The 25,793-nt window shown below is 45.8% G+C and overlaps 1 protein-coding gene across 1 annotated transcript in view; it reads left to right on the top strand.

Moving 5' to 3' along the window:
• Nucleotides 1-24,524, top strand: part of mcat (malonyl CoA:ACP acyltransferase (mitochondrial)) — a 46,863-nt gene extending 22,339 nt beyond the window's left edge. The window contains exons 2-4 of the mRNA XM_072485396.1: nt 5,953-6,040; nt 11,400-11,617; nt 23,694-24,524. Coding sequence (XP_072341497.1) covers nt 5,953-6,040; nt 11,400-11,617; nt 23,694-24,116 — 729 coding nt within the window. The 3' untranslated portion in view covers nt 24,117-24,524. The remainder of the gene's footprint in view (nt 1-5,952; nt 6,041-11,399; nt 11,618-23,693) is intronic.
• The last annotated feature ends 1,269 nt before the right edge of the window (nt 24,525-25,793 follow it).

The following is a 25,793-nucleotide window of genomic DNA, read 5'->3' as shown; positions in this document are numbered from 1 at the left end:
TGTAACTGGTCTGATTAGTAAGTTTGCAGACGACACAAAAGTTGGTGGAATTGCGGATAGCGATGAGGACTGTCAGAGGATACAGCAGGATTTAGATTGTTTGGAGACTTGGGCGGAGAGATGGCAGATGGAGTTTAATCCGGACAAATGTGAGGTAATGCATTTTGGAAAGTCTAAAACAGGTAGGGAATATACAGTGAATGGTAGAACCCTCAGAGTATTGACAGTCAGGGAGATCTAGGCGTGCAGGTCCACAGATCACTGAAAAGGGCAACACTGGTGGAGAAGGTAATCAAGAAGGCATACGGCATGCTTGCCTTCATTGGCCGGGGCATTGTGTATAAAAATTGGCAAGTCATGTTGCAGCTGTATAGAACCTTTGTTAGGCCACGCTTGGAGTATAGTGTTCAATTCTGGTCGCCACACTACCAGAGGCTGTGGAGGCTTTCGAGAGGGTGCAGAAGAGATTTACCAGGATGTTGCCTGGTATGGAGGGCATTAGTTATGAGGAGAGGTTGAATAAACTTGGTTTTTCTCACTGGAACGAAGGAGATTGAGAGGCGACCTGATAGAGGTCTATAAAATTATGAGGGGCATAGACAGAGTGGATAGTCAGATACTTTTGCCCAGGGTAGAGGGGTCAATTACTAGGGAGCATAGGTTTAAGGTGCGAGGGGCAAGGTTTAGAGGAGATGTACGAGGCAAGTTTTTATACAGAAGGTAGTGGGTGCCTGGAACATCGCTGCCGGAGGAGGTGGTGGAAGCAGGGACGATAGGGACATTTAAGGGGCATCTTGACAAATACATGAATAGATGGGAATAGAGGGATACAGACCCTGGAAGTGTAGAAGATTTTAGTTTAGACGGGCAGCATGGTCGGCGCAGGCTTGGAGGGCCGAAGGGCCTGTTCCTGTGCTGCTCTTTTCTTTGTTCTATGCCTCCATTCCTCCGTCTAAAATGTGTAACCTCACACTTTTCCACATTGTATTTCATCTGTCACTTCTTTGCCACTCTCCTAGCCTGTCCAAATCCTCCTGCAGCCCCCCATCTTCCTCAATATTACCTGTCCCTGTGCATATCTTTGTATCATCTGAAAACTAAGCAACAGTTGCTTCTTCCAGATCGTTAATGTATGTTGTGAAAAGTTGTGGTCCCAGCACAGACCCCTGAGGCACACCACTATTCACCGGCTGCCATCCTGAAAAAGGCCTCTTTATCCCCACTCTGCCTTCTGCCAGTCAGCCAATCCTCTATCCATGCCAGGATCTTACCCTGAACACCATGGGCTCTTAATTTATTTAATAGTCTCCTATGCGGCACCTTGTCAAATGCCTTCTGGAAATCCAAATAAATCATGTCCACTGGTTCTCCTTTGTCTAACTTCCTTGCTACTTCCTCAAAGAACTCTAACAGATTTGTCAGACATGACCTCCCTTTGACAAAGCGTTCTGACTCAGTCCTATTTTACCATGCACTTCCAAGTACTCCGCGACCTCATCTTTAATAATGGACTCTGAAAATCTTGCCAATGACCGAAGTCAGTCTAACCGGCCTATAATTTCCCGTCTTCCGCCTCCTTCCCTTCTTAAACTACGGTGTTACATTAGCCACTTTCCAGTCCTCTGGGACCCTCTCTGTCTCCAGTGATTCGTGAAAGATCACCAATGCCTCCACAATCTCCTCAGCTATCTCCTTCAGAACCCTGGGGTGTAGTCCATCCAGCCCAGTGGCTCTTCCTCCTCTACTGTGCATTATGTTAAATTAGCTGAGATCGAGAGCTCATGGTCTTCGATGAAGAAGGAAGGTTTGGCCTCTTGGTGCAGCTCTGATTTGTTGCCCAGGCAGCCAGCAGAGTCTTATTCTGGTTAAATCCACATGCTTCCTCAAGTATTTGCCTGAAGTGGATGTTCTTCATGTATGGGTATAAATTGTGAATACCACCCAGGCTATTCGATTGTAATGGATATCAGCGTTAAGCCTAACCAGTCCACACGCAATGCCGTCGGAATATCTTTCAACAAGGGTCACCAGAGATCAACCAGGAGCATGAGCCTCAGCTCATTGGTTCCCCTTCTTTAGTCTGAATTACTAAAACGAGTAGATATATTTCTATTGCAACCTTCACTGCGATTGCTAGCCAGTACAGAATGGTGTGACCCAGTGCTGCTTAAACAATTGGATATCAGTTTGGGTTGATTTCTGACTGGGAGGGGGGGGGTTTTGGGGTAATTTTCATGTTGGTACACTTGAGGCCTTCCACGTCTGGTGGGCACTACAGGGACTAGAATGCGTCAAAATAATTTAGTTTAAGTTTATTTCCTTTTAATAATAATAATCTTTTATTGTCACACGTATGAAGTTACTGTGAAAAGCTCATAGTCGCCACATTCTGGCGCCTGTTCGGGTAAACTGGTACGGGAATTGAACCTGCACTGCTGGCCTTGTTCTGCATCACAAACCAGCTGTCTAGCCCACTGAGTGAAACCAGCCCCTGATAAAAGAGACATGTTGAGACTAGTAGAAGAGGAAAAGTGACAGCCATTCTGGTTCATTTCCCAGGGCATTGCCTTGACCAATCAGGGAATTAGTGAGGACTTGTGACACTAAAACTCAGTAGAAATTTGAGTTAAACTTCTCGGATGCAGACAAGAATCTTTATTGCCTCTATTTAATTACAATTAGGAGAAACTTAAATCTATTCTCAATAAAGTCCGGCTAGCAAAAGGATTTAAAGAGAAGTAACTTGTACACAATTTAACTTTCAAAATAATACAGAAATGGTTTCTTGCTTACGGCAAAACAGCTTGCATTTACTTCAAGAGTTAGAGTGGAAAAGTGAAATATGAAAATAGAGATAGCGAATAGTTAGGTCAAAGTATACAGATGGCCATACGGACCATCACGTTTATAGAACATAGAACATAGAACAATACAGCGCAGTACAGGCCCTTCGGCCCTCGATGTTGCACCGAAACAAAAGCCATCTAACCTACACTATGCCATTATCATCCATATGTTTATCCAATAAACGTTTAAATGCCCTCAATGTTGGCGAGTTCACTACTGTAGCAGGTAGGGCATTCCACGGCCTCACTACTCTTTGCGTAAAGAACCTACCTCTGACCTCTGTCCTATATCTATTACCCCTCAGTTTAAAGTTATGTCCCCTCGTGCCAGCCATATCCATCCGCGGGAGAAGGCTCTCACTGTCCACCCTATCCAACCCCCTGATCATTTTGTATGCCTCTATTAAGTCTCCTCTTAACCTTCTTCTCTCCAACGAAAACAACCTCAAGTCCGTCAGCCTTTCCTCATAAGATTTTCCCTCCATACCAGGCAACATCCTGGTAAATCTCCTCTGCACCCGCTCCAAAGCCTCCACGTCCTTCCTATAATGCGGTGACCAGAACTGTACGCAATACTCCAAATGCGGCCGGACCAGAGTTCTGTACAGCTGCAACATGACCTCCCGACTCCGGAACTCAATCCCTCTACCAATAAAGGCCAACACTCCATAGGCCTTCTTCACGACCCTATCAACCTGGGTGGCAACTTTCAGGGATCTATGTACATGGACACCTAGATCCCTCTGCTCAGCCACACTTTCAAGAACTTTACCATTAGCCAAATATTCCGCATTCCTGTTATTCCTTCCAAAGTGAATCACCTCATACTTCTCTACATTAAACTCCATTTGCCACCTCTCAGCCCAGCTCTGCAGCTTATCTATATCCCTCTGTAACCTGCTACATCCTTCCACACTATCGACAACACCACCGACTTTAGTATCATCTGCAAATTTACTCACCCACCCTTCTGTGCCTTCCTCTAGGTCATTGATAAAAATGACAAACAGCAACGGCCCCAGAACAGATCCTTGTGGTACTCCACTTGTGACTGTACTCCATTCTGAACATTTCCCATCAACCACCACCCTCTGTCTTCTTTCAACTAGCCAATTTCTGATCCACATCTCTAAATCACCCTTAATCCCCAGCCTCCGTATTTTTTGCAATAGCCTACCGTGGGGAACCTTATCAAACGCTTTGCTGAAATCCATATACACCACATCAACTGCTCTACCCTCGTCTACCTGTTCAGTCACCTTCTCAAAGAACTCAATAAGGTTTGTGAGGCATGACCTACCCTTCACAAAGCCATGCTGACTATCCCTGATCATATCATTCCTATCTAGATGATTATAAATCTTGTCCCTTATAATCCCCTCCAAGACTTTACCCACTACAGACGTGAGGCTCACCGGTCTATAGTTGCCGGGGTTGTCTCTGCTCCCCTTTTTGAACAAAGGGACCACATTTGCTGTCCTCCAGTCCTCTGGCACTATTCCTGTAGCCAATGATGACATAAAAATCAAAGCCAAAGGTCCAGCAATCTCTTCCCTGGCCTCCCATAGAATCCTAGGATAAATCCCATCAGGTCCCGGGGACTTATCTATTTTCAGCCTGTCCAGAATTGCCAACACCTCTTCCCTACGTACCTCAATGCCATCTATTCTATTAGCCTGGGGCTCAGCATTCTCCTCCACAACATTATCTTTTTCCTGAGTGAATACTGACGAAAAATATTCATTTAGTATCTCGCCTATCTCTTCAGACTCCACACACAATTTCCCATCCCTGTCCTTGACTGGTCCTACTCTTTCCCTAGTCATTCGCTTATTCCTGACATACCTATAGAAAGCTTTTGGGTTTTCCTTGATCCTTCCTGCCAAATACTTCTCATGTCCCCTCCTTGCTCGTCTTAGCTCTCTCTTTAGATCCTTCCTCGCTACCTTGTAACTATCCATCGCCCCAACCGAAACTTCACACTTCATCTTCACATAGGCCTCCTTCTTCCTCTTAACAAGAGATTCCACTTCCCTGGTAAACCACGGTTCCCTCGCTCGACGCCTTCCTCCCTGTCTGACCGGTACATACTTATCAAGAACACGCAGTAGCTGATCCTTGAACAAGCCCCACTTATCCAGTGTGTTTATCGGAAATCTTATCTGTCTTGAGCCATCTACCTACACCTGTATGTCGTTCTAATTGGTTTGGGTTAGAATCAAATGTATTTGATTCGATGGTTAGCTGTCAATCCTTAATGTGCAACATAAATTCTGAATGTTTCATGTTCGAATATTTGTGTATGTTATAGAATGCGATTCTGTGCTTTTATCAAGACTGGTTTCTACTGGTTTTCTGCTGACTTTGCTTTATCCACATTATGAACAATGGTGCCTTCATGTTGCTATGGTGCCTGCTTCGCCCTTGATCAGATTACTGGCACAGCTCATTTCTTAATGTCAAACTGTCTTTGAAAATATGTTTGTCAGAACAATAGCTTTTTCATCTTTGCTTCGTAAAAATGTTGTTTTAATCTCCAATTAGATTATGGATGTGTCAGGCTTTCTGTGTCTCTGTTGAAGCTATGTGTTTTATCGTGACCTGAGGTTGAGTGCTGAAATCCTTAATTTAAAATGGGTATTAAATATTTACACTAAATAGCCTTCTTATACCCATCAGATCTATCAGGAATAGTCTATTCCTATCAGTCACCATCAACTGGTGCATTCTGTATGGCAACCCTTCTACCAATCCACTTGCCAACCAGTCAGCATAATCTTCTCATGTAGTATAAGTTGTTTTTTCCCCTGAAACTGGTTTTCTTGCAAAGTGCTCTGCTGAGTGCCAGGTGAAAAGCTTCAACATATCTCCTTTTAAAGCAATACTCCAAATGGTCATTTATATTTTATTACTTGTGCCCCTATTTAAGGAAAATACTTGTTAACTCTTGCCAATGACAGTGATTGCCACCCTAACTTTGTAATATTAAACAATTAGCATTTAATTTTAGACTTGGGACTGTCGTTCCCTAGCTCACACTAAATCATCTATTGTGGAGTCATGTTCTTAATGTTGCTGAGTAAGTCCAACTGTCTTGTGTCTGTAGGCCATCGAGAAGTGTGTTGGAGCTGCAGGATTCAGTGTGGGAGAGTTTGCTGCCCTGGTCTTTGCAGGAGCAATAGACTTTGCTGAAGGTGAGGCTAAGAAAGATAGAATGTAATCTCTCCTAGTGGTGCATTTCTGAAGCAAAGGTCTGCCACCAGATCCTTCTCTGTGTTTTATAAATATGATCGAAAACAGCAAACATTGTGAATATATATGAAAATGGATACGTGGAAATACATCAGGCCCATCAACAGAGAAAAGACAGGTTAACGTTTCAAGTGTGAACCCTTCAACCGACCTTGAAACTAACAGGAAAAAGAACACTTTAATAGAACGAATCAAAATTAAGGGGGGATGGGGGGACAGGGAAGATTCTGTGAGCTTGATCTTTGCCCAAGTGCCTGAACAAAGTTTTTGAAAACCTATATAGAGCATAACCATTGATTTTATTTGATTTGATTTATTGCCACATGTACCGAAGTACAGTGAAAAGTATTTTTCTGCGGCGAGGGAACGTACACAGTACATAGTAGACACAAGAATAATCGACAGAGTACATTGACAAATGGTACATCAACAAACAGTGATTGGTTACAGTGCGGAACAAAGCAAATACATGAGCAAGAGCAGCATAGGGCGTTGTGAATAGTGTTCTTACAGGGAACAGATCAGTCCGAGGTGGAGTCGTTGAGGAGTCTGGTAGCTGTGGGGAAGAAGCTGTTCCTATGTCTGGATATGCGGATCTTCAGACTTCTGTACCTTCTGCCTGATGGAACGGTCTGGGAGAAGGCAATGCCTGGGTGGGAGGGGTCTCTGATAATGCTGTCTGTTTTCCTAAGGCAGCGGGAGGTGTATACAGAATCATTGTGGGGGTGGCAAGCTTGTGTGATGCGTTGGGCTGAGTTCACCACACTCTGCAGTTTCTTGCGATCTTGGGCCGAGTAGTTGCCACACCAAGCTGTGATGCAGCCGGATAGGATGCTCTCCATCGCACATCTGTAGCAGTTTGTGAGAGTCGATGCAGACATGCCAAATTTCTTTAGCTTCCATAGGAAGCACAGACGTTGTTGGGCTTTCTTGACTGTTGCATCAACGTGAGTGGACCAGGATGAGAGCTTTGGCTATGGATCAGCGTGTCCAAGGCCTGGGGCATTCTGTGTAGGCGCTGGCCGAGCCCAGGACAGGGCTGCCCTCACGGTCAGCCATGTCCCAGAGCCACCTGGACATTGCAGCGTCGCTCCTCAGTGTGGCCAGTCACAGCGGGCCATGGTTGGGAACGTTGGTGGCATTACCCAGGTGTGGCCCAGTCCCAGAACGAGGTGGCCCAGTCCCAGAGCTCCATGGCCACGCGCGTGCAGACCCTGGCCAAGACGGCAGCGGGCCTGCAAGTCTGGCAGCACCAGGTGGTGGGGAGAGCCTCAGGTTTGCTCCGCTCGCAACCCCGCCCCATGGTGTAGCCCGGGGGCCATCGGGCACCCTGAGTGAGGAGGTGGTGATGGGGCCTTTGTCGGTCACTTCTGCAGGGGAGGTGCTGGAACACTGCAGCGCCTTGCACTTCCCCCACCCCTTCCTGTCCCTGGTGCATCTGGTAGGCAGCGGGCAGAACAGGGTGGCACTATTCCACCTGGGATACCCGAGCAGCAGCCGGGTCCATCTACGCATGTTCCCCCCAAAAGACAGCCGCCAATGTTTGCACAGCAGTAAGCAAATAATACATTAAACCAAAAAGCTCCTGACTCCAGAGGAAAAGGCAGAGATCATCCATCAAGACATTAAATAATCTGCACAGAATCCAAGAAAAATCACAGAAAACAGTTTGAGACAGAGATAGATAAGTTCATAATTATTAAGGGCATCAGGGGTTATGGGGAGAAGGCAGGTGAATGGAGATGAGAAAATATCAGACATGGGCAGCACGGTAGCATTGTGGATAGCACAATTGCTTCACAGCTCCAGGGTCCCAGGTTCTATTCCGGCTTGGGTCACTGTCTGTGCGGAGTCTGCACATCCTCCCCGTGTCTGCGTGGGTTTCCTCCGGGTGCTCCGGTTTCCTCCCACAGTCCAAAGATGCAGGTTAGGTGGATTGGGCATGATAAATTGCCCTTAGTGTCCAAAATTGCCCTTAGTGTTGGGTGGGGTTACTGGGTTATGGGGATAGGGTGGAGGTGTGGACCTTGGGTAGGGTGCTCTTTCCAAGAGCCGGTGCAGACTCGATGGGCCGAATGGCCTCCTTCTGCACTGTAAATTCTATGAAAACTATGATTGAATGGTGGTGCATACTCGATGGGCCAAGTGGCCTAATTATGCTCTGGCCTTATGGCTTCAAGTTTTTAGGTGTCCAGATCATCAACAACTGGTCCTGGTTCCCCCGTGCCGACACTTTAGTTAAGAAAGCCCACCAATGACTCTACGTTCTCAGAAGGCACTGCCAGAAATCCCCAAATGAGCTGAAGTCAGTCTGTAGCCTGCCAAGAGAGATCCTTACAGCTGCAGAGAGAGATCCTCACAGCTGCAGAGAGAGATCCTCACAGCTGCTTGCTTTGCCTGAAGCTATCCAGCTCTCAAAATGAAACTAAACACACCCTGTAGCTGCAAGTCCAAAGTGAAAGTAAAAACAGACAGACAGCACAGCTCAACCCACAGTCTGACACCACTGCAGTAATAAACAACCATTTCTTAAAGGTACACCCACTACAACTATTATATAAAAACACCCATTTCTTAAAAGGTACTCTCACATGACACTCTACACCCTAGCTATGACTGTAACATTACATTCTTCCTTCCCTATGTACGATATGCGCTATCTGTATAGAATGCAAGAAACATTACTTTTCACTGTATACTAATACATGTGACACTAATAAATCAGATACATCAGAACCATCGGGTGTTACCCAGTCTTAGAAACAGAATCTGAAACTAGCAGCAAGTCATCAAAAAGACAAAGTAGTTGACTTGTCCTTGTTTCCAAGTTCATATAGGGAGGCGTGTTGGCACAGTGGGGGTAGCACTGTTGCTTCACAGCTCCAGTGTCCCAGGTTTGATTCCCGGCTTGGGTCACTGTCTGTGTGGAGTCTGCACGTTCTCCATGTCTGCGTGGGTTTCCTCCCGGTGGTCCGGTTTCCTCCCACAAGTCCCGAAAGATGTCTTGTTTGGTGAATTGGACGATTCTGAATTCCCCCTCAGTGTACCCAAACAGGTGCCGCAATATGGCGACTAGGGGCTTTTCACAGTAACTTCATTGCAGTGTTAATGTAAGCCTACTTGTGACAATAAAAATTATTAAAAATAAAATCTGAAAATAATATCTCTTGGATATTAGACTACAACCTGCTGTGAACACTTTGTTTTAAAAGACCGCCACTTCAACTTTAAATCATGAAGAAAGTGCAAGCCTGCCGCTTGGGAGACGGGAAATTATAAATCGGGGACTGAATCGAGTGTAATCTGTAGAAGGGCATTATCCTTATCTGTATCCAGCCTTTGTGTGTGTGTGCATGCCTGAGACCGAGTGTGTGATGTGTTAATTTGGGTTAAGTGTGTGAGAATAAACAATCTTTATTTTTAAATTCATGACAGCCTGCTGCTGAATTGTGTAATTTGATACAGACTCCAAGAATAAGAAAAGACACAATCCTTTCCATGATAATAGGCTGTTAGAGAGCACATCAATTCTAAGACATAGGAGCAGAATTAGGCCACTCGGCCCATCGAGTCTGCTCCGCCATACAATCATGGCTGACAATTTCTCATCCCCATTCTCCTGCCTTCTCCCCATAACCCCTGATTGATCAAGAACCTATCTATCTCTGTCTTAAAAGACATTCAGTGATTTGGCCTCCACAGCCTTCTGTGGCAAAGAGTTCCACAGATTCACCACCCTCTGGCTGAAGAAATTCCTCCTCATCTCTGTTTTAAAGGATCGTCCCTGTAGTCTGAGATTGGGTTCTCTGCTTCTAGTTTTTCCTACAAGTAGAAATGTCCTCTCCATGTCCACTCTATCCAGGCCTCGCAGTATCCTGTAAGTTCCAATAAGATTCCCCCCTCATCCTTCTAAAGTCCAACGAGTACAGACCCATAGTCCTCAACCGTTCCTCATACGACAAGCTCTTTATTCCAGAGATCATTCTTGTGAACCTCCTCTGGACCCTTTCCAAGGCCAGCACATCCTTCCTTAGATACAGGGTCCAAAACTGCTCCTAATACTCCAAATGGAGTCTGACCAGAGCCTTATACAGTCTCAGAAGTACATCCCTGGTCTTGTATTCTAACCCACTCGACATGAATGCTAACATTGTATTTACCTTCCTAACTGCTGACTGAACCTGCACGTTAACCTTAAGAGAATCATGAACAAGGACCCCCAAGTCCCTTTGTGCTTCTGATTTCCTAAGCATTCCCCATTTAGAAAATAGTCTATGCCTAAATTCCTCCTTCCAAAGTGCATAACCTCACACTTTTCCACATTGTATTCCATCTGCCACTTCATTGCCCACTCTCCTAGCTTGTCCAAGTCCTTCTGCAGCCCCCTTGCTTCCTCAATACTACCTGCCCCTCTACAGATCTTTGTATCATCTGCAAACTTAGCAACAGTGCCTTCAGTTCCTTCTTCCAGATCATTAATGTATATTGTGAAAAGTTGTGGTCCCAGCACAGACCCCTGAGGCACACCACTAGTCACCGACTGCCATCCTGAAAAAGACCCCTTTATCCCCACTGTCTGCCTGTCAGCCAATCCTCTCTCCTTGCCAAGATCTTACCCTTAACACCATGGGCTCTTAACTTATTTAACCGTCTCTTATGCGGCACCTTGTCAAAGGCCTGTTGGAAATCTAAATAAATCACATCCACTGGTTCTCCTTTGTCTAACTTCTTTGTTACTTCCTAACAGATTTGTAGACATGACCTCCCCTTGAAGCAGTGCTGACTCGATCCTATTTTATCATGCACTTCCAAGTACTTCGCGATTTCATCATTAATAATGGGCTCTAAAATCTTACCAATGACCGAAGTCGGGCTAACTGGTCTATAATTTCCCATCTTCTACCTCCCTCCCTTCTTAAACAGTGGTGTTACATTACAATTCTGTTTGTGACACTATTTTAAGATTAAAATAAGGGTATTTATTGCCCTTCATGTTTTTTCTTAATTCAATCTGGCACTCCCTTTTAACCTTTCTAATCTCCCTTTTTGTAGCTTTACAATATTTATTACATTTGGAGTCCTGACTTTCATTTTCAGATTTTTTTTGTTGAGCCTTTTAATAATAACCCTGAAAGTACCAATTCTCTTCTATGATTTTGATGCGTTTGCATTCTCCCTTACAAATATTCTTCTGTGTTCAAGATTGATTAAATGTATTTGTGAAATCATCCAAGTAGCTTCTTTGAAAAAGTAAAAGATTACAAAGATAAAAGTGTCTACCCTTGATGGTTTCCACAACAGCTCTCTATGCAGTGAAAGTTCGAGCAGAGGCTATGCAGGAGGCATCGGATTCCACTCCCAGTGGCATGTTATCTGTCGTGGGGCAGGCAGAATCCAGATTTAAGTATGCCTGTCTGGAAGCTCAGGAACATTGCAAATCGTTGGGCCTAGTGGATCCTGTGTGTGAAGTGGCTAACTACCTCTTTCCCAATGGGCGTGTGATTGCCGGACACTTACAGGTGAGCTGTAGAAATATGGGATGTTCTTTCTTCTCGGGCAACCTCATAGAAATTAAACTGATTCAGTAATGAATGTGTGCCCCAAATGGCCCTTTCACCTCCAATGCGGTGTAGGTTTAAGGCCAAACATTTATATCTTAAATGATGCAGGAGCAGGATACCTTACTCCTTACTGAGTGGACCAGCTTTACTAATCTGGCCAAGGGCAGAGGTGCAATGATAGATGCTTGAATTCCCAGTCAGGGAGATTGCAGGCTGGACATGAGTTCAAAAGGCATCATGGCAGCTGGGCAAATTTAAAATTCAATTAATTCATAATAATTGTTGTCAAAACTATCTGGTTCATAGATGTCTTTCCTTCAGGGAAGTAAATATGCCAATCTTACCTGGTCTGACCTACACATGATCCCAGGTTCACAGCAATGTCATTCATTCTCAATTGCCCTTTGAAATGACCAAGCAAGGCACTTAGTTGTATAAACTACCACAGGAAAAGCATTGTGGTTGTTCCTGTACTGGGCGGGTGCCCACTCCCTGGAATGAAGAGCTTGTCGTATGAGGAACGTTTGAGGAATCTGGGTCTGTACTCGTTGGAGTTTAGAAGGATGAGGGGGGATCTTATTGAAACTTACAGGATACTGCGAGGCCTGGATAGTGTGGACGTGGAGAGGATGTTTCCACTTGGAGGAAAAACTAGAAGCAGAGTACACGGGGGCTGTTTAGCACAGGGCTAAATCGCTGGCTTTGAAAGCAGACTAAGGCAGGCCAGCAGCACGGTTCAATTCCCGTATCAGCCTCCCCGAACAGGTGCCAGAATGTGGTGACTAGGGGCTTTTCACAGTAACTTCATTTGAAGCCTACTTGTGACAAGTGATTTTCATTTCATTTCAATCTCAGATTAAAGGGACGATCATTTAAAACAGAGATGAGGAGGACCTTCTTCAGCCAGAGGGTGGTGAATCTGTGGAACTCTTTGCCGCAGAAGGCTGTGGAGGCCAAATCACTGAGTGTCTTTAAGACAGAGATAGATAGGTTCCTGATCAATAAGGGGATCCGGGGTTATGGGGAGAAGACAGGAGAATGGGGATGAGAAAATATCAGCCATGATTGAATGGCGGAGCAGACTCGATGGGCCGAGTGGCCTAATTCTGCTCCTATGTCTTGTGGACTGAAGCAGTTCATGCAGGTAGATCACCATCTCCTTCTCAGTTGGGATGGGCAATGTATGTTGGTTTTGCCAATGATTCCACATCCACAAATTAAAATAAATTTGCGGGCCCAGTCCGCATGGAATCAAAAGTATTTCATACCCTCAAAAATGGTGTTAATCAAGGAATCATTCTTTGTAAAAACATTATATGAATTTCCATAGTGATGAAATGTTGCCATCTGATGACCATAAAAAGATAAATTTAAAAATACCGTGGCAAAATCAAAAAGGGTTCAGAAATATTATGTTCCTGTCGAGTGTATTAGTCTTGTTCACAGGGAGGTCAGGATTTTCATGGACCTGACCTTTAAAAATGGCAGGTGGGACCCAATTCTGGGATTTTCACCCCCATTCCTGTTTATGGTAAATTCTTGCTGGTGCGGGATAAGGATATGGGCGGTTGGCCTGCATACAGCACGCCCCCCCCTTGCTGGCTTCATTGCATGGGTGGGAGGGGGCAGAAGGCGAGGGAATTGTCGGGCACAGGTGAAATTAGGCACAGGTGGTGGTGGTGGGGGGGGGGGGGGGGGGGGGCATTGTGACTTGTTAAATCTGGGCATGTCACTGAATTACATGTTATTGTTTTTTATCTTAACACCTCACATTCTTTAATGCTCCTCCAAGTGGCATAATGCTTCTCCCCATCGGGATACAGTTCTCAGTGGTCTCCAATAGTCTTCAATGTCCTCCAGATGGCTGGGCCCTCTGTATGAATGTTTCATTCACAGTGGTGGACCTCGGGCATGATTCAGTGAACCCTAGCCTCTAATCCCCCCCCCCCCCCCCCCTCCCCTAGAGCTAAGGGGCAAAGTAATGTCGCATAGAACCCCACTCAGACATGAGCTGGAGAGTCAGCGCGCTGGCAACAGACAGTCAGGAGTCAGGCATAAACAGCAGCTGAGGAGCATCGCCGACCATCCCTCACTGCGAGTTATCATCACCCTCCTACATTGTCGGGGCAGCAGGCACTCGAGGGCCCCCTATCCCCAGCACCTGGTGATTAAGATCTGAGCCACCTTCATGTGATGGTTGCAGAGGGGTCACAATGTCCTGGGGGTGGGGTCACATTGTCAGAGAAGAAGCTAGTCCACCTCCATAAAGCAGGAGGCGATGAGGGAAACTCTAGGCCCCCATGCCCATGTGCACCCTCTTCCCTGTCTGAACTCCATCCTCTGGACCCTCAGCCGGCTCTTCCTCGATACTCTCATGAACCTTCTCCTCGTCTGAGGACACCATTTGCTCCTCCAGGTCGTCTTCAGGAAGCCAGAGCCAGGTTGTGTAGGGCAGAGCAGACCAGCACAATGCGGGAGACCGGCTGGGGGCACTATTGGCAGGCCATACAGGACCTGTCGAGGCAGCGGAACTGCATCTTTAGCAGGCCATTGCACTGCTGGAATATAGATCGGGTGGCATGGTGAGCATCATTGAACTGGCTTCCACTACAGACTCTGGCCACCACATTGGTGCCATCAGCCAAGACCTCCGGGGATATCTCTAGGCCCTTACAAGCCATCCCTACAGCCTGAGGTGGCCCTTGAAAATGTCAGGGATTTGTGATTGGCTGAGGATGCAGCTATCATGCACGCTCCCTGGAAAACATGCACATAGGTGCATGAATCGTATAAACTGTTCACATGACAGCTGCACATTGAGGGAGTGGAACCCTTTCCGGTTTATGATGGGGACTCCACCACGGGGTGCAGAGAACGATGTGGGTGCAGTCAATTGCCCCCTGCACCGGAGGCAGAGCAGTTATGTTTCCATAGCCTGTAGCCATCTCGTTCTGCCAGGCCTGGTTCAGGTCAAAATGTATGAAGTCCAGAGCCCCAGCATAAAGTACATCTGTGACCCCACAGATTCAATTATGGGCAGATTTCTGTGATATATCACACAGGCCACCTGTGGAGCCCTGCATGAACCCCAAGGTTTAGGGCAGTTGTGACCTTCACGGTCATAGGGAGCTAGTGTCCTTCACTACCATATGGGCCAAGTCCACAGCACCGTGACATTGATGCTGCATAGTTTCCCTGGTGAGGCAGAGTCTTCTACGACACATGTTGTCCAATAGCTCCATGAAGGACACATTAGTCCTGTCGACCCTTGATCTCCTTCGGCGCCTTCATTCCCCCTGCATGGCTGGTGCAGCCTCTGGACCCTGAGCCTGCTCTACTGCCCCCTGTTATCATTCTGCAGGGTCATCCCTCGGAGCCGGCGCACATTGCTGCTGGAGTCTGTCCTCGTTCAGTGCAGTAATAAGTACAATGGTCAGCGCCACTGGCTCCAAACTGAAATCGATAAAATTCCTGCGGGGGATGAAAAAGAGTCACAGCTGCCGACCATCATTTCCTCCCCTGACCCATTGGCCTTAAGGACCTGGGAGCAGTCAGTACCAGACCTTGGCTGTCAACGACCACTTACTCACAGTATAGGTGCCCTCCCATCTCTAAAACAGGACTGTCTCTGACCTGTGCTCTCACCCACTTAGTTTTCTTTTTTTACTTTTTTATTGTTATAACTTTAGAGCACCCAAATTAATTTTTTCCAATTAAGGGGCAATTTAGTGTGGTCAATCCACCTACCCTGCACATCTTTGGGTTGTGGGGGCGAAACCCACGCAAACACACGGAGAATGTGCATATTCCACACGGACAGTGACCCAGGGCTGGGGTTCGAACCCGGGTAAAGATGCAAAGTTAACCACGTTAAGTACATGGTAATGATTCAAATTCAAACAAATCGGGTTCATGCCCTTTTTAAAAAAAAAAAAAAAATATTTTTTTTTTAATTAAAGTTTTGCAAGTTTTTCATAATAAATAGTAATCCTAACACAGCAAAATAGAGTGAACATTAACATAGTGCAAAAAGAGAATATACAATAGCAATTGACTAGACGTGACCCCACGCGCCTCAGTCTTCCCACACCCTCCCAACGGAGCACTCACCCCCACTTCCTTACAGGTCGCTTGCTGCTGCTGACGTTTTAATTTTCCCTGAGAAGCCATCGGACGGTATTACGCCCCCGCTCAGCAGCAGCAGCTCTGTACACTTGGCAAAATTATTTACACACATAAGTAGGCATCTGTTTGTGGTGTTGTTGTCCCTTGCTTCTCCCAGACGGAGTTCGCTGCCGTTGTCATCTCGTTCCGCTTCTGCGCCCTCCCGTCTTCCCCGTTTTCTCTGTTCCTGTGGACGTTAAGTTTGTTAACGTTTCCCTGCCTCCCCCTTCCCCCTCCCAGGCTCTCCTCTATTGTTCCGTTTCTTCCCTCTATCCCCCCCTCTTCCCGCTCCTGTGTCCCCCCCCCCGTGGCTCGCCTTTCCTTCCTCTTAGATTTAGCTGTTCCCCCCCGGTCTATCTCTCCCTCTCATGCTTTGGCTACTCTCCCCTGTTTCTTGGCTACCTGGCTATTCTTCTGCTTGTTTGTTGGCCACAAACAGGTCTCGGAACAATTGTGTGAATGGCTCCCACGTTCTGTGGAAGCTGTCATCTGACCCTCGGATGGCGAATTTGATTTTCTCCATTTGGAGAGATTCCGAGAGGTCGGACAGCCAGTCTGCAGCTTTGGGTGGTGCTGCTGACCGCCAGCCAGTCTGCAGCTTTGGGTGGTGCTGCTGACCGCCAGCCGGTGCTGCTGACCGCCAGCCAGTCTGCAGCTTTGGGTGGTGCTGCTGACCGCCAGCCAGTCTGCAGCTTTGGGTGGTGCTGCTGACCGCCAGCCAGTCTGCAGCTTTGGGCGGTGCTGCTGACCGCCAGCCAGTCTGCAGCTTTGGGTGGTGCTGCTGACCGCCAGCCGAACAGGATTCTACGGCGGGCGATCAGGGAGGCAAAGGCAAGGGTGTCTGCCCTCCTCCCCAGGAATAGATCTGGCTGGTCTGAAACCCCGAAGACCGCCACTTTCGGGCATGGCTCCACCCTCACCCCCACCACCTTGGACATTGCCTCGAAGAAGGCTGTCCAGTACCCCGCAAGTCTGGGGCAGGACCAGAACATGTGGGCGTGGTTGGCTGGGCCTCCTTGGCACCGCTCACATCTGTCCTCCACCTCCGGGAAGAACCTACTCATACGGGTTCTTGTTAAGTGGGCTCTATGGACTACTTTTAGTTGCGTCAGGCTGAGCCTTGCGCAGGTGGAGGTGGAGTGGGTTCAAGCCCTTCTTGGTCAGAAACCTGAATGCACATCGGGGAGGGCCCCAATAGCTCGCCATCAGAAATCTCGCCGCCGCAAATTGCGTTTTTGACTTGTCGCGGGATTTACGGGTCATGAGGGATTTACGCCTGCAGCTAATGCGACTGCTAAATCCGCCCCGTCTGGTTTTATCAGTATGAAGGGTATTTGAGTAAAAGTTCTATTAGATCAGTGTTTTTCAAACCGACCGACATTAGCCACCCATGTGGTGCATGACCTGCTCTCTGCCTCCACTTCTGGCGGGAAGACTCCATCGATTTAGAAAAAAAAAGTCTGGTCCTGGGACAGCATGCTGACGTCAGGAGGACCTGTGGGGGCGTGCATGTATGGGATGGCCTGCATTCTTGAAAGCCAATTGCGGCAGGCATTTTAAAAACCCGGTCGTGGCGATTGGGCACTTCCCACAATCGGGAAAGCCGCGACGATCGCTCCACGACCCACCAGCGGGTTGCGACCCTGAGTTTGAAAATGACTGTATTAGATCGTTTTAAGTTTCAGGCGGGTCGGGGGTGGTCAGGTAAGCGGTGGGAAGGCCAGCCACTCTATTTTAAGAGCCACTCTGCCTTCAAACTCGGGTTTGATGAATAGTTTTGTAGTTAAGGATCCTCTTTGAAGGAACGATCACAGCATGCTCGAATTTCAAATTCAGATTGAGCGAGAGGACAGAGTGCCATACTAGAGTTTTAGCTTTGGGCAGAGGTAATTATACCGGGCAGAGGACAGAGTTGGCCCAAGTTGACTGGCCACAAATAATAAGGGTAGGATAGTTGAACAATGCAGATGTTCAGCGAGATGTTAATTACCTCTCAATTAAAGTATATTTCTGACAGGAAAAGTAATTTTAAAAGGGAGAAAAAGTTCCATGGATAAACAAGGAAGTCCAAGAGGACATAAAGGCAAAAACTAGGACATTCCATACTGCTATTGGAAAGCTGGAGGATTGGGGGAACTTTAAGGTTCAGTAAAAGGCTACTAAAAATTAAATCAAAAGAGCTAAGAATAACTACGAAAGGAAACTAGCAGAAAACATAAACACTGATACCAAAAGCTTCTATAAGTATATAAAGAGGAAGAGAATAGCTAAAGTAAATGTTGGCCCTTTAGAGGACGATACTGGTGAGGTAATAATGGTAAAGGCACTGAATCAATATTTTGCTTCTGTCTTCACGGTAGAAGATCATAAGTTTTCAAAAAGTACAGTTTATGCAAAGGAACTTGGTGCAATAACCATCACTAGGGAGACGGTATTGAATAAACTGATGGGATTAAGGGCAGATAAGTCTCCGGGACCCGATGGCCTGCACCTTAGGGTGTTAAGGGAGGTGACAGCAGAGATAGTAGATAATAATCGCTTATTGTCACAAGTAGGCTTCAATGAAGTTACTGTGAAAAGCCCCTAGTCGCCACATTCCGGCACCTATTCGGGGAGGCTGGTACGGGAATTGAACCCACGCTGCTGCCTTGTTCTGTATTACAAGCCAGCTGTTTAGCCCACTGTGCTAAACCAGCCCCACTGTGGCTGCATTGGTTATGACATTTCAGAATTCCCTGGATTCTGGAATGGTCCTGGTGGATTGGAAACATGCTAATGTGATGCCCCTATTCAAAAAGGGAAAGAGGCAAACCGTAGGAAACTATAGACCGGTTAGCTTGACCTCTGGTGAGGAAGTTGCTGGAATCAATCATTAAAGAGGAGATGACAGAACATTTGGAAAGACAAAGCTCAATCTACCATTGTCAGCACGGTTTTATGAAGGGTGAGTCATGCTTGACAAACTTGCTTGAGTTCTTTGAGGATGTAACCAGCAAGGTGGATAACGGAGAACCAGTGGATGTGGTATATTGAGACTCCCAGAAGGTGTTTGACAAGGAGCCGCATAAAAGATTGATCCAGAAGATGAGATCGCAGGGGTTGGGGGTAGAGTACTGATTGGATTGAGGATTGGATGACTGACAAAAAGCAGAGGATCGGGATAAATGGGTCCTTCGATGGCTGGTGAACTGTAACTAGTGGGGGTGCCGCAGGGGTCAGTTCTCGGACCTCAACTGTTCGCAATCTATATAAATGATCTGCAAGCAGCGACAGAGTGTAACAAAGTAAAATTAGCGGATGATGCTAAAATAGGTGGGAAAGCAGGCAATGAAGAGAAGATAAAGATTTTACGGACGGATATAGATAGCCTAGGAGATTAGGCCAACATTTGGCAGATGGAGTTTAATGTGGATAAATGTGAGGTTATCCATTTTGGCTGAAAAAAATAGAAAGGCAAATTATTATCTAAATGGAAATCAGATTCAAAATGCGTCTGGGCAGAGGGATCTGGGTGTCTTTGTTCATGAATCGCAGAAAGTCAGTATGCAGGTACAGCATGTAATTACAAAGATAAATAGAATGTTTTTATTGCAAAAGAACTGGAGTATAAAAGTAGAGAAGTGTTGCTGCAATTGTATAGGGTGTTGGTGAAACCACATCTGGAGTATGGTGTCCAGTTTTGGTCTCCTTATTTGAGGAAGGATGTGGTGGCATTGGAGGCAGTTCAGAAGAGGGTCACCAGATTGATTCCGGGGATGAAAGGGTTGATGTACGAGGAGAGATTAAACAGTTTGGGCTTATACTCGCTGGAGTTTAGAAGGATGAGAGGGGAACTGATCAAGGTATGTAAAATACTAAATAGGATTGATAAAGTAAACATAGACCAAATGTTCCCCCTTGTGGGGCAATCTAGAACGAGAGGTCACAGGGTCACAGCTATAGGTTGAGAGGCGGTAGATTTAGAACTGAGATGAGGAGGAAATACTTGCAAAGGGTGGTGAATTTGTGGAACTCGCTGTCACATAGTGCAGTGGAATCTGAGTCATTAAGTGTTTTCAAGAAGGAGATAGATATATTTCTGATTTTAAAAACGGGTCAAAGGGATATGGGCAACAGGTAGGGAGGTGGATTTTAGTACAGGAAGAAATCAGCCAGGATCTGATTGAATGGTGGAGCAGGCTCGAGGGGCTGAATTGCCGACTTCTGCTCCTTGCTCCTATGTTCCTAAACTCGCTGGCAGGGGAGCATAAAATCAGGCCCACTCGGCGACCTCTCTAACTGTGCCATTTTAGACGTCGGTTTCCAATTATAGAATAATTCATACTGTATTTTATCAGGATGATCAGATAGCTTCAGAGTCAAAATTAATGGTTCCTTTTCTGATGCTACTGTTCTTGATCTGAACTTGTTCAGTTTAAGACCATAAGACATAGGAGCAGAATTATGCCACTCGGCCCATCGAGTCTGCTCCGCCATTCAATCATGGCTGATATTTTCTCATCTCCATTCCCCTGCCTTCTCCCCATAACCCCTGGTCCTCTTATCAATCAAAAACCTATCTATCTCTGTCTTAAAGGCACTCGGTGATTTGGCCTCCACAGCCTTCTGCGGCAAAGAGTTCCACAGATTCACCACCCTCTGGCTGAAGAAATTCCTCCTCATCTCAGTTTTAGAGGATCGTCCCTTTAGTCTGAGATGGTGTCCTCTGGTTCTAGTTTTTCCGACAAGTGGAAACATCCTCTCCAACGTCCACTCGTTTAATTGTTCGCGCACAACACACAATAGAGTTTAGTTATACATTTAATGTGACCTCGATTACATTTGTAAGAAGCACAAACAGGCAGAGCTGACCACTGCCATGTTCAATCTGTGACCAGTGCTGAAGAGCTGATCTTGGCCATGGTGAGAGAAAGAGGAAAATTAGGCTCTGCTCCTGGGTTTTATGGCTGTCCAGTAATTGCCGGTGGAACGTGTACGTGATCATAGACCATAGAATTTACAGTGCAGAAGGAGGCCATTTGGCCCATCAAGTCTGCACCGGCCCTTGGAAAGAACAGCCTATTTAAGCCCACACCTCCACCCTATCCCCATAACCAAGTAACCCTCTCACCATAACCCAGTAACCTCACCCAACCTTTTTTGGGACACCAAGGGCAATTTATCATGGCCAATTCACCTAACCTGCACGTCTTTGGACTGTGGGAGGAAACCGGAGCACCCGGAGGAAACTCGCGTAGACACTGGGAGAAAGTGCAAACTCCACACAGACAGTGACCAGGCTCGGAATTGAACCCGGGTCCCTGGAGCTGTGGTTTCTACTCTTCCTCCATGTCTTGGTGCCACAACTTCATACGTCAATTGAATAGTTTGAGGGGATTTGTGGATGACCACATTGGATTTAAATGCTCTGCCTAAAAGTGTGTCAATACAGGTGTAGGTGGAGGTGTTTGGTATCCGAGAAGCATACTGCACAGGAGGAGGCCATTCTGTTGATGCCTGTGCTGTCTCTTTGAAAGAACAGTCCTGCTGAGTCCCACATCTCTGCTTCCATAACCTTGTAATTTCCTCCTCATCTTCAATCACTTGTAAACTCCCTTTAAAAATTATTCATGTGATCAGCTTCCTCCATCTTTTCTGGGACAGCATTCCAGATCATGACAATTCTCTCAGTGAAAACATATCTCCTCAACTCTCCTTGAGATCTTTTTTCCAATTATTTTGAATCTATGACCTCTGGTCCATTCAACTGAGATAATAGTTTATTCTCTATGTACCCCATCAAAATCGCTCATTATGGAAATCTATGTTGGGTAACCTCCTAACTTTTTCTGTTCCAGGAGAACACTCCTAGCTTGTCCGACCTCTCCTCATAACTGAAGTTCCTCAACCCTGGTAAACCTCTGTTGCACCCTGTCTAAGACCTTCACATCTGCAATGTGGTGCCTTGAATTGTGAATTGTCCACAATACTCCAGCTAAGCTGACTGCTGGCAAATGAAGTGGCAAATGAAATACAATGTGGAAAAGTGTGAGGTTATGCACTTTGGAAGGAGGAATTTAGGCATAGACTATTTTCTAAATGGGGAAATGCTTTGGAAATCAGAAGCACAAAGGGATTTGGGAGGCTTTGTTCACGATTCGCTTAAGGTTAATGTGCAGGTTCAGTCAGCAGTTAGGAAGGTAAATGCAATGTTAGCATTCACATCAAAAGGGCTAGAATACAAGACCAGGGATGTACTTCGGAGGCTGTATAAGGCTCTGGTCAGACCCCATTTGGAGTATTGGGAGCAGTTTCGGGCCCTGTATCTAAGGAAGGATGTGCTGACCTTGGAAAGGGTCCAAAGGAGGTTCACAAGAATGATCCCTGGAATGAAGAACGTGTCAGATGAGGAATGTCTGAGGACTCTGGGTCTGTACTCTTTGGAGTTTAGAAGAATGAGGGGGGGGGGGGGGGGGGGATCTTATTGAAACTTACAGGATACTGCGAGGACTGGATAGAGTGGATGTGGAGAGGATGCTTCCACTTGTAGGAAAAACTAGAAGCAGAGGACACCATCTCAGACTAAAGGAACGATCCTTTAAAACCGAGATGAGGAGGAATTTCTTCAGCCAGAGGGTGGTGAATCTGTGGAACTCTTTGCCGCAGAAGGCTGTGGTGGCTAAATCACTGAGTGTCTTTAAGACAGAGATAGATAGGTTCTTGATTAATAAGAGGATCAGGGGTTATGGGGAGAAGGCAGGAGACTGGGGATGAGAAATTGTCAGCCGTGATTGTATGGCGGAGCAGACTCGATGGACCGAGAGTCCTAATTCTGCTCCTATGTCTTATGGTCTTATGCCTTATAAATCCAAGCTCTTTTTAAACTTGTTCTGCCACCTTTAAGGATTTGTGTATATGGACGTCCAAGGTTACTCTTCTCATCTCATTCAAAATGGTGTCATTTATTGAAATCTCATGCTTCTCCCCATTTCATCATCTTGAAGTCTATCCTTGTCAAGCTTTACCATGCTGCTAAGTTTCGTATCATTTGCAGGCTTTAAAGTCTTGTTCCGTACATCCAAGTCTATCAGCAGAATTTTACAGCTGCTCCCGCAGATGGGATATTCTGCTACCGCTGAAGTTAACGGAATTTTGAAAAGCTCGTTGCAATTTTTCAGCTCCACCCCTGCCGCAATGGGGACTTAAAATTCCACCTATTCTTTGTAAAAATTGAAAAGAGTAATGGTGCCAAAACTAACCCTGGGAAATACAACTGCAAACCATTTCTACGTCTGAAAAAGAACCAGGCAGCTTTACCCTGTGCTCCTGGAACCAATTCACATCCACCACTTTCCCCAGAATCCACAGACTTCCATCTTCTTAGCAATTGTGTGACACATCGTTGAATACCCTTGAAAAGTCCACATATACAACATCTACCACACGATCCTGATCAACCCTCTTATCATTTCACAAAATAATTCAATCAGGTTAGTCAGACACAATTGTCTTTAACAAATCCAGGCTAGACTTAATAAGCCATGTCTCTCCAAATGAAAGTTCATCTTGTTCATGATAATTTCCTATATTTCTACCGCCAATGTTTGGCAGTGGGTTTTCCTTTGCCCTTTTCTTGAATAGTGATTTAACAATAGCAATGTTCCAGTCCTTTGGTTGTATCCAAAGAGGACTGAAAGATTGCGACCATTGGCTCTGCTATTTCTATCATTGCTACTTTCAGCAACTTGGGATACTCCAACCAGACCAGGTGACTTACCAACTTCCAGTAATATTAATCTTTGAAATCATAAACCGTTTGGTTGTTATAACAAAAAATTCTGAAAGTACCCTGCAATGATGAGACTCAAAAAATACTTTCTTTTTGACACAGGCTCTTAAATATTTGCAGCAGAATTCCCGAAAGTTTCATTTTCTGCGGGCGAAACTGCTCCCAGTCAGTGGTGCTTTCCACACGAGCCTCATGGAATCAGCAAGTCAGCCACTCCATGAAATCTTGAAGAGAATCAACATTGAGAAACCATTAATATCCGTCTACTCCAATGTGGATGCCAAAAAATACATGAACAGTAAGCACATTCAGCGACTCCTAGTGAAACAGCTGGTATCGCCTGTAAAATGGGAACAAACAATGCATGCTATGTATGAACGCCAGCAGGGGACTGACTTTCCAAACACTTATGAGGTAGGTCCGGGGAAACAGCTGGGGACCATGTTGAAAAACTGCAACCTGAAGGCTTGGAGATTCTACAAAAATATAGATGTGAAAATAAAGGATGTGACTGAGGAAGAATGAAGTATTTTGAATACCTTTGTGCCGAAAGACTGGTGAAAGAACTATTTTGTTCTCAGTTCATCTCAGATTTTTACCAGATCTGCTACAATGCCATCAGGGTGAAACCAATTTCGACAACTTGAATTGATAGAAATTCCTTTCTGTGCAATCCTTAATGACTTTAAAAATGTGCTGGGGTGAACTGTGAAGCTGTGGACTGTTCTGAGATATTATGCAGAATTGAAATCTGCTAGGAATTGTATTGTCAGCCTGATCATGAGGACTGACCAGATATTACATTGCCAGATAGTCTAAATTAAAAACAAGGAAATGCTTGGATGGAAACGCTCATCTCAGGAACTGTGGCTTTAATGTGCAGATTGGTTACTGTAATGTTTCTAAAACTATTAAAATGGCGGAGACACGTGATTACATTTCTTGCATGAAGGAAATTTTCAGATATAAATTGCCTCCTATGCCAAGATAATTTTTAGAATTTGCCTTGTCCACAAAATGAGCTGTGATTGCAAAGCTATTTGGATTTCTTTGGAAATTCTATTTGGAAAGAATTAACATAGATTAACATAGAATTTACAGTGCAGAAGGAGGCCATTCGGCCCATCGAGACTGCACCGGCTCTTGGAAAGAGCACCCTACCCAAGGTCAACACCTCCACCCTATCCCCATAACCCAATAACCCCACCCAACACTAAGGGCAATTTTGGACACTAAGGGCAATTTATCATGACCAATCCACCTAACCTGCACATCTTTGGACTGTGGGAGGAAACCGGAGCACCCGGAGGAAACCCACGCAGACACGGGGAGGATGTGCAGATTCCGCACAGACAGTGACCCAAGCCAGAATCGAACCTGGGACCCTGGAGCTGTGAAGCAACTGTGCTAGCCACTGTGCTACCGTGCTGCCCGATTTAAAAACACCTTTGGATTCTTTATTATTTCTGTCTTGTGGTTTCTGCAAACAAACTAACATAAGTCCACCCCAAATCTGAGGTAATGCTCAGGATGAAAGGATATTCCCTCATTTCAGTCTCAATCTCTGGATCCCAGGCATTGTCAGTCATGGCCCCCACTGCCAACTGTATACAGGTCTAAAATTAATAGATTACATTTTACAAAGAAGCAGCGAGATATTGAGGCTACATATTACATTACAATATTACATTACATTACAATGATTGGCAACTAATTATCCCAGGATATCGATGCTTCAGGCGGGATGGAGAGGGAGGTAAAAGGGGTGGAGGAGTTGCATTACTGGTCCGAGAGGATATCACAGCTGTGCTGAAGGAGGGCACTATGGAGGACTCGAGCAGTGAGGTGATATGGGCAGAGCTCAGAAATAGGAAGGGTGCGTTAAAAATGTTGGGGCTGTACTACAGACCTCCCAACAACGAGCGTGAGATAGAGGTACAGATATATAAACAGATTATGGAAAGGTGTAGGAGCAACAGGGTCGTGGTGATAGGAGATTTTAATTTACCAACATTGACTGGATACACTTCGTGTCAGAGATCTAGATGGAGCAGACTTTGTAAGGAGCATCCAGGAGGGTTTTCTAAAGCAGTATGTAAATCGTCCAACTCTGGAAGGGGCCATATGGGACCTGGTGTTGGGGAATGAGCCCGGCCAGGTGGTTGAAGTTTCAATCGGGGATTACTTTGGGAATAGTGATCA

This window comes from Scyliorhinus torazame, chromosome 19, assembly GCF_047496885.1.
Source record: "Scyliorhinus torazame isolate Kashiwa2021f chromosome 19, sScyTor2.1, whole genome shotgun sequence".
NCBI lineage: Eukaryota > Metazoa > Chordata > Chondrichthyes > Carcharhiniformes > Scyliorhinidae > Scyliorhinus > Scyliorhinus torazame.
This window is presented reverse-complemented; position numbering and strand designations above follow the sequence as displayed.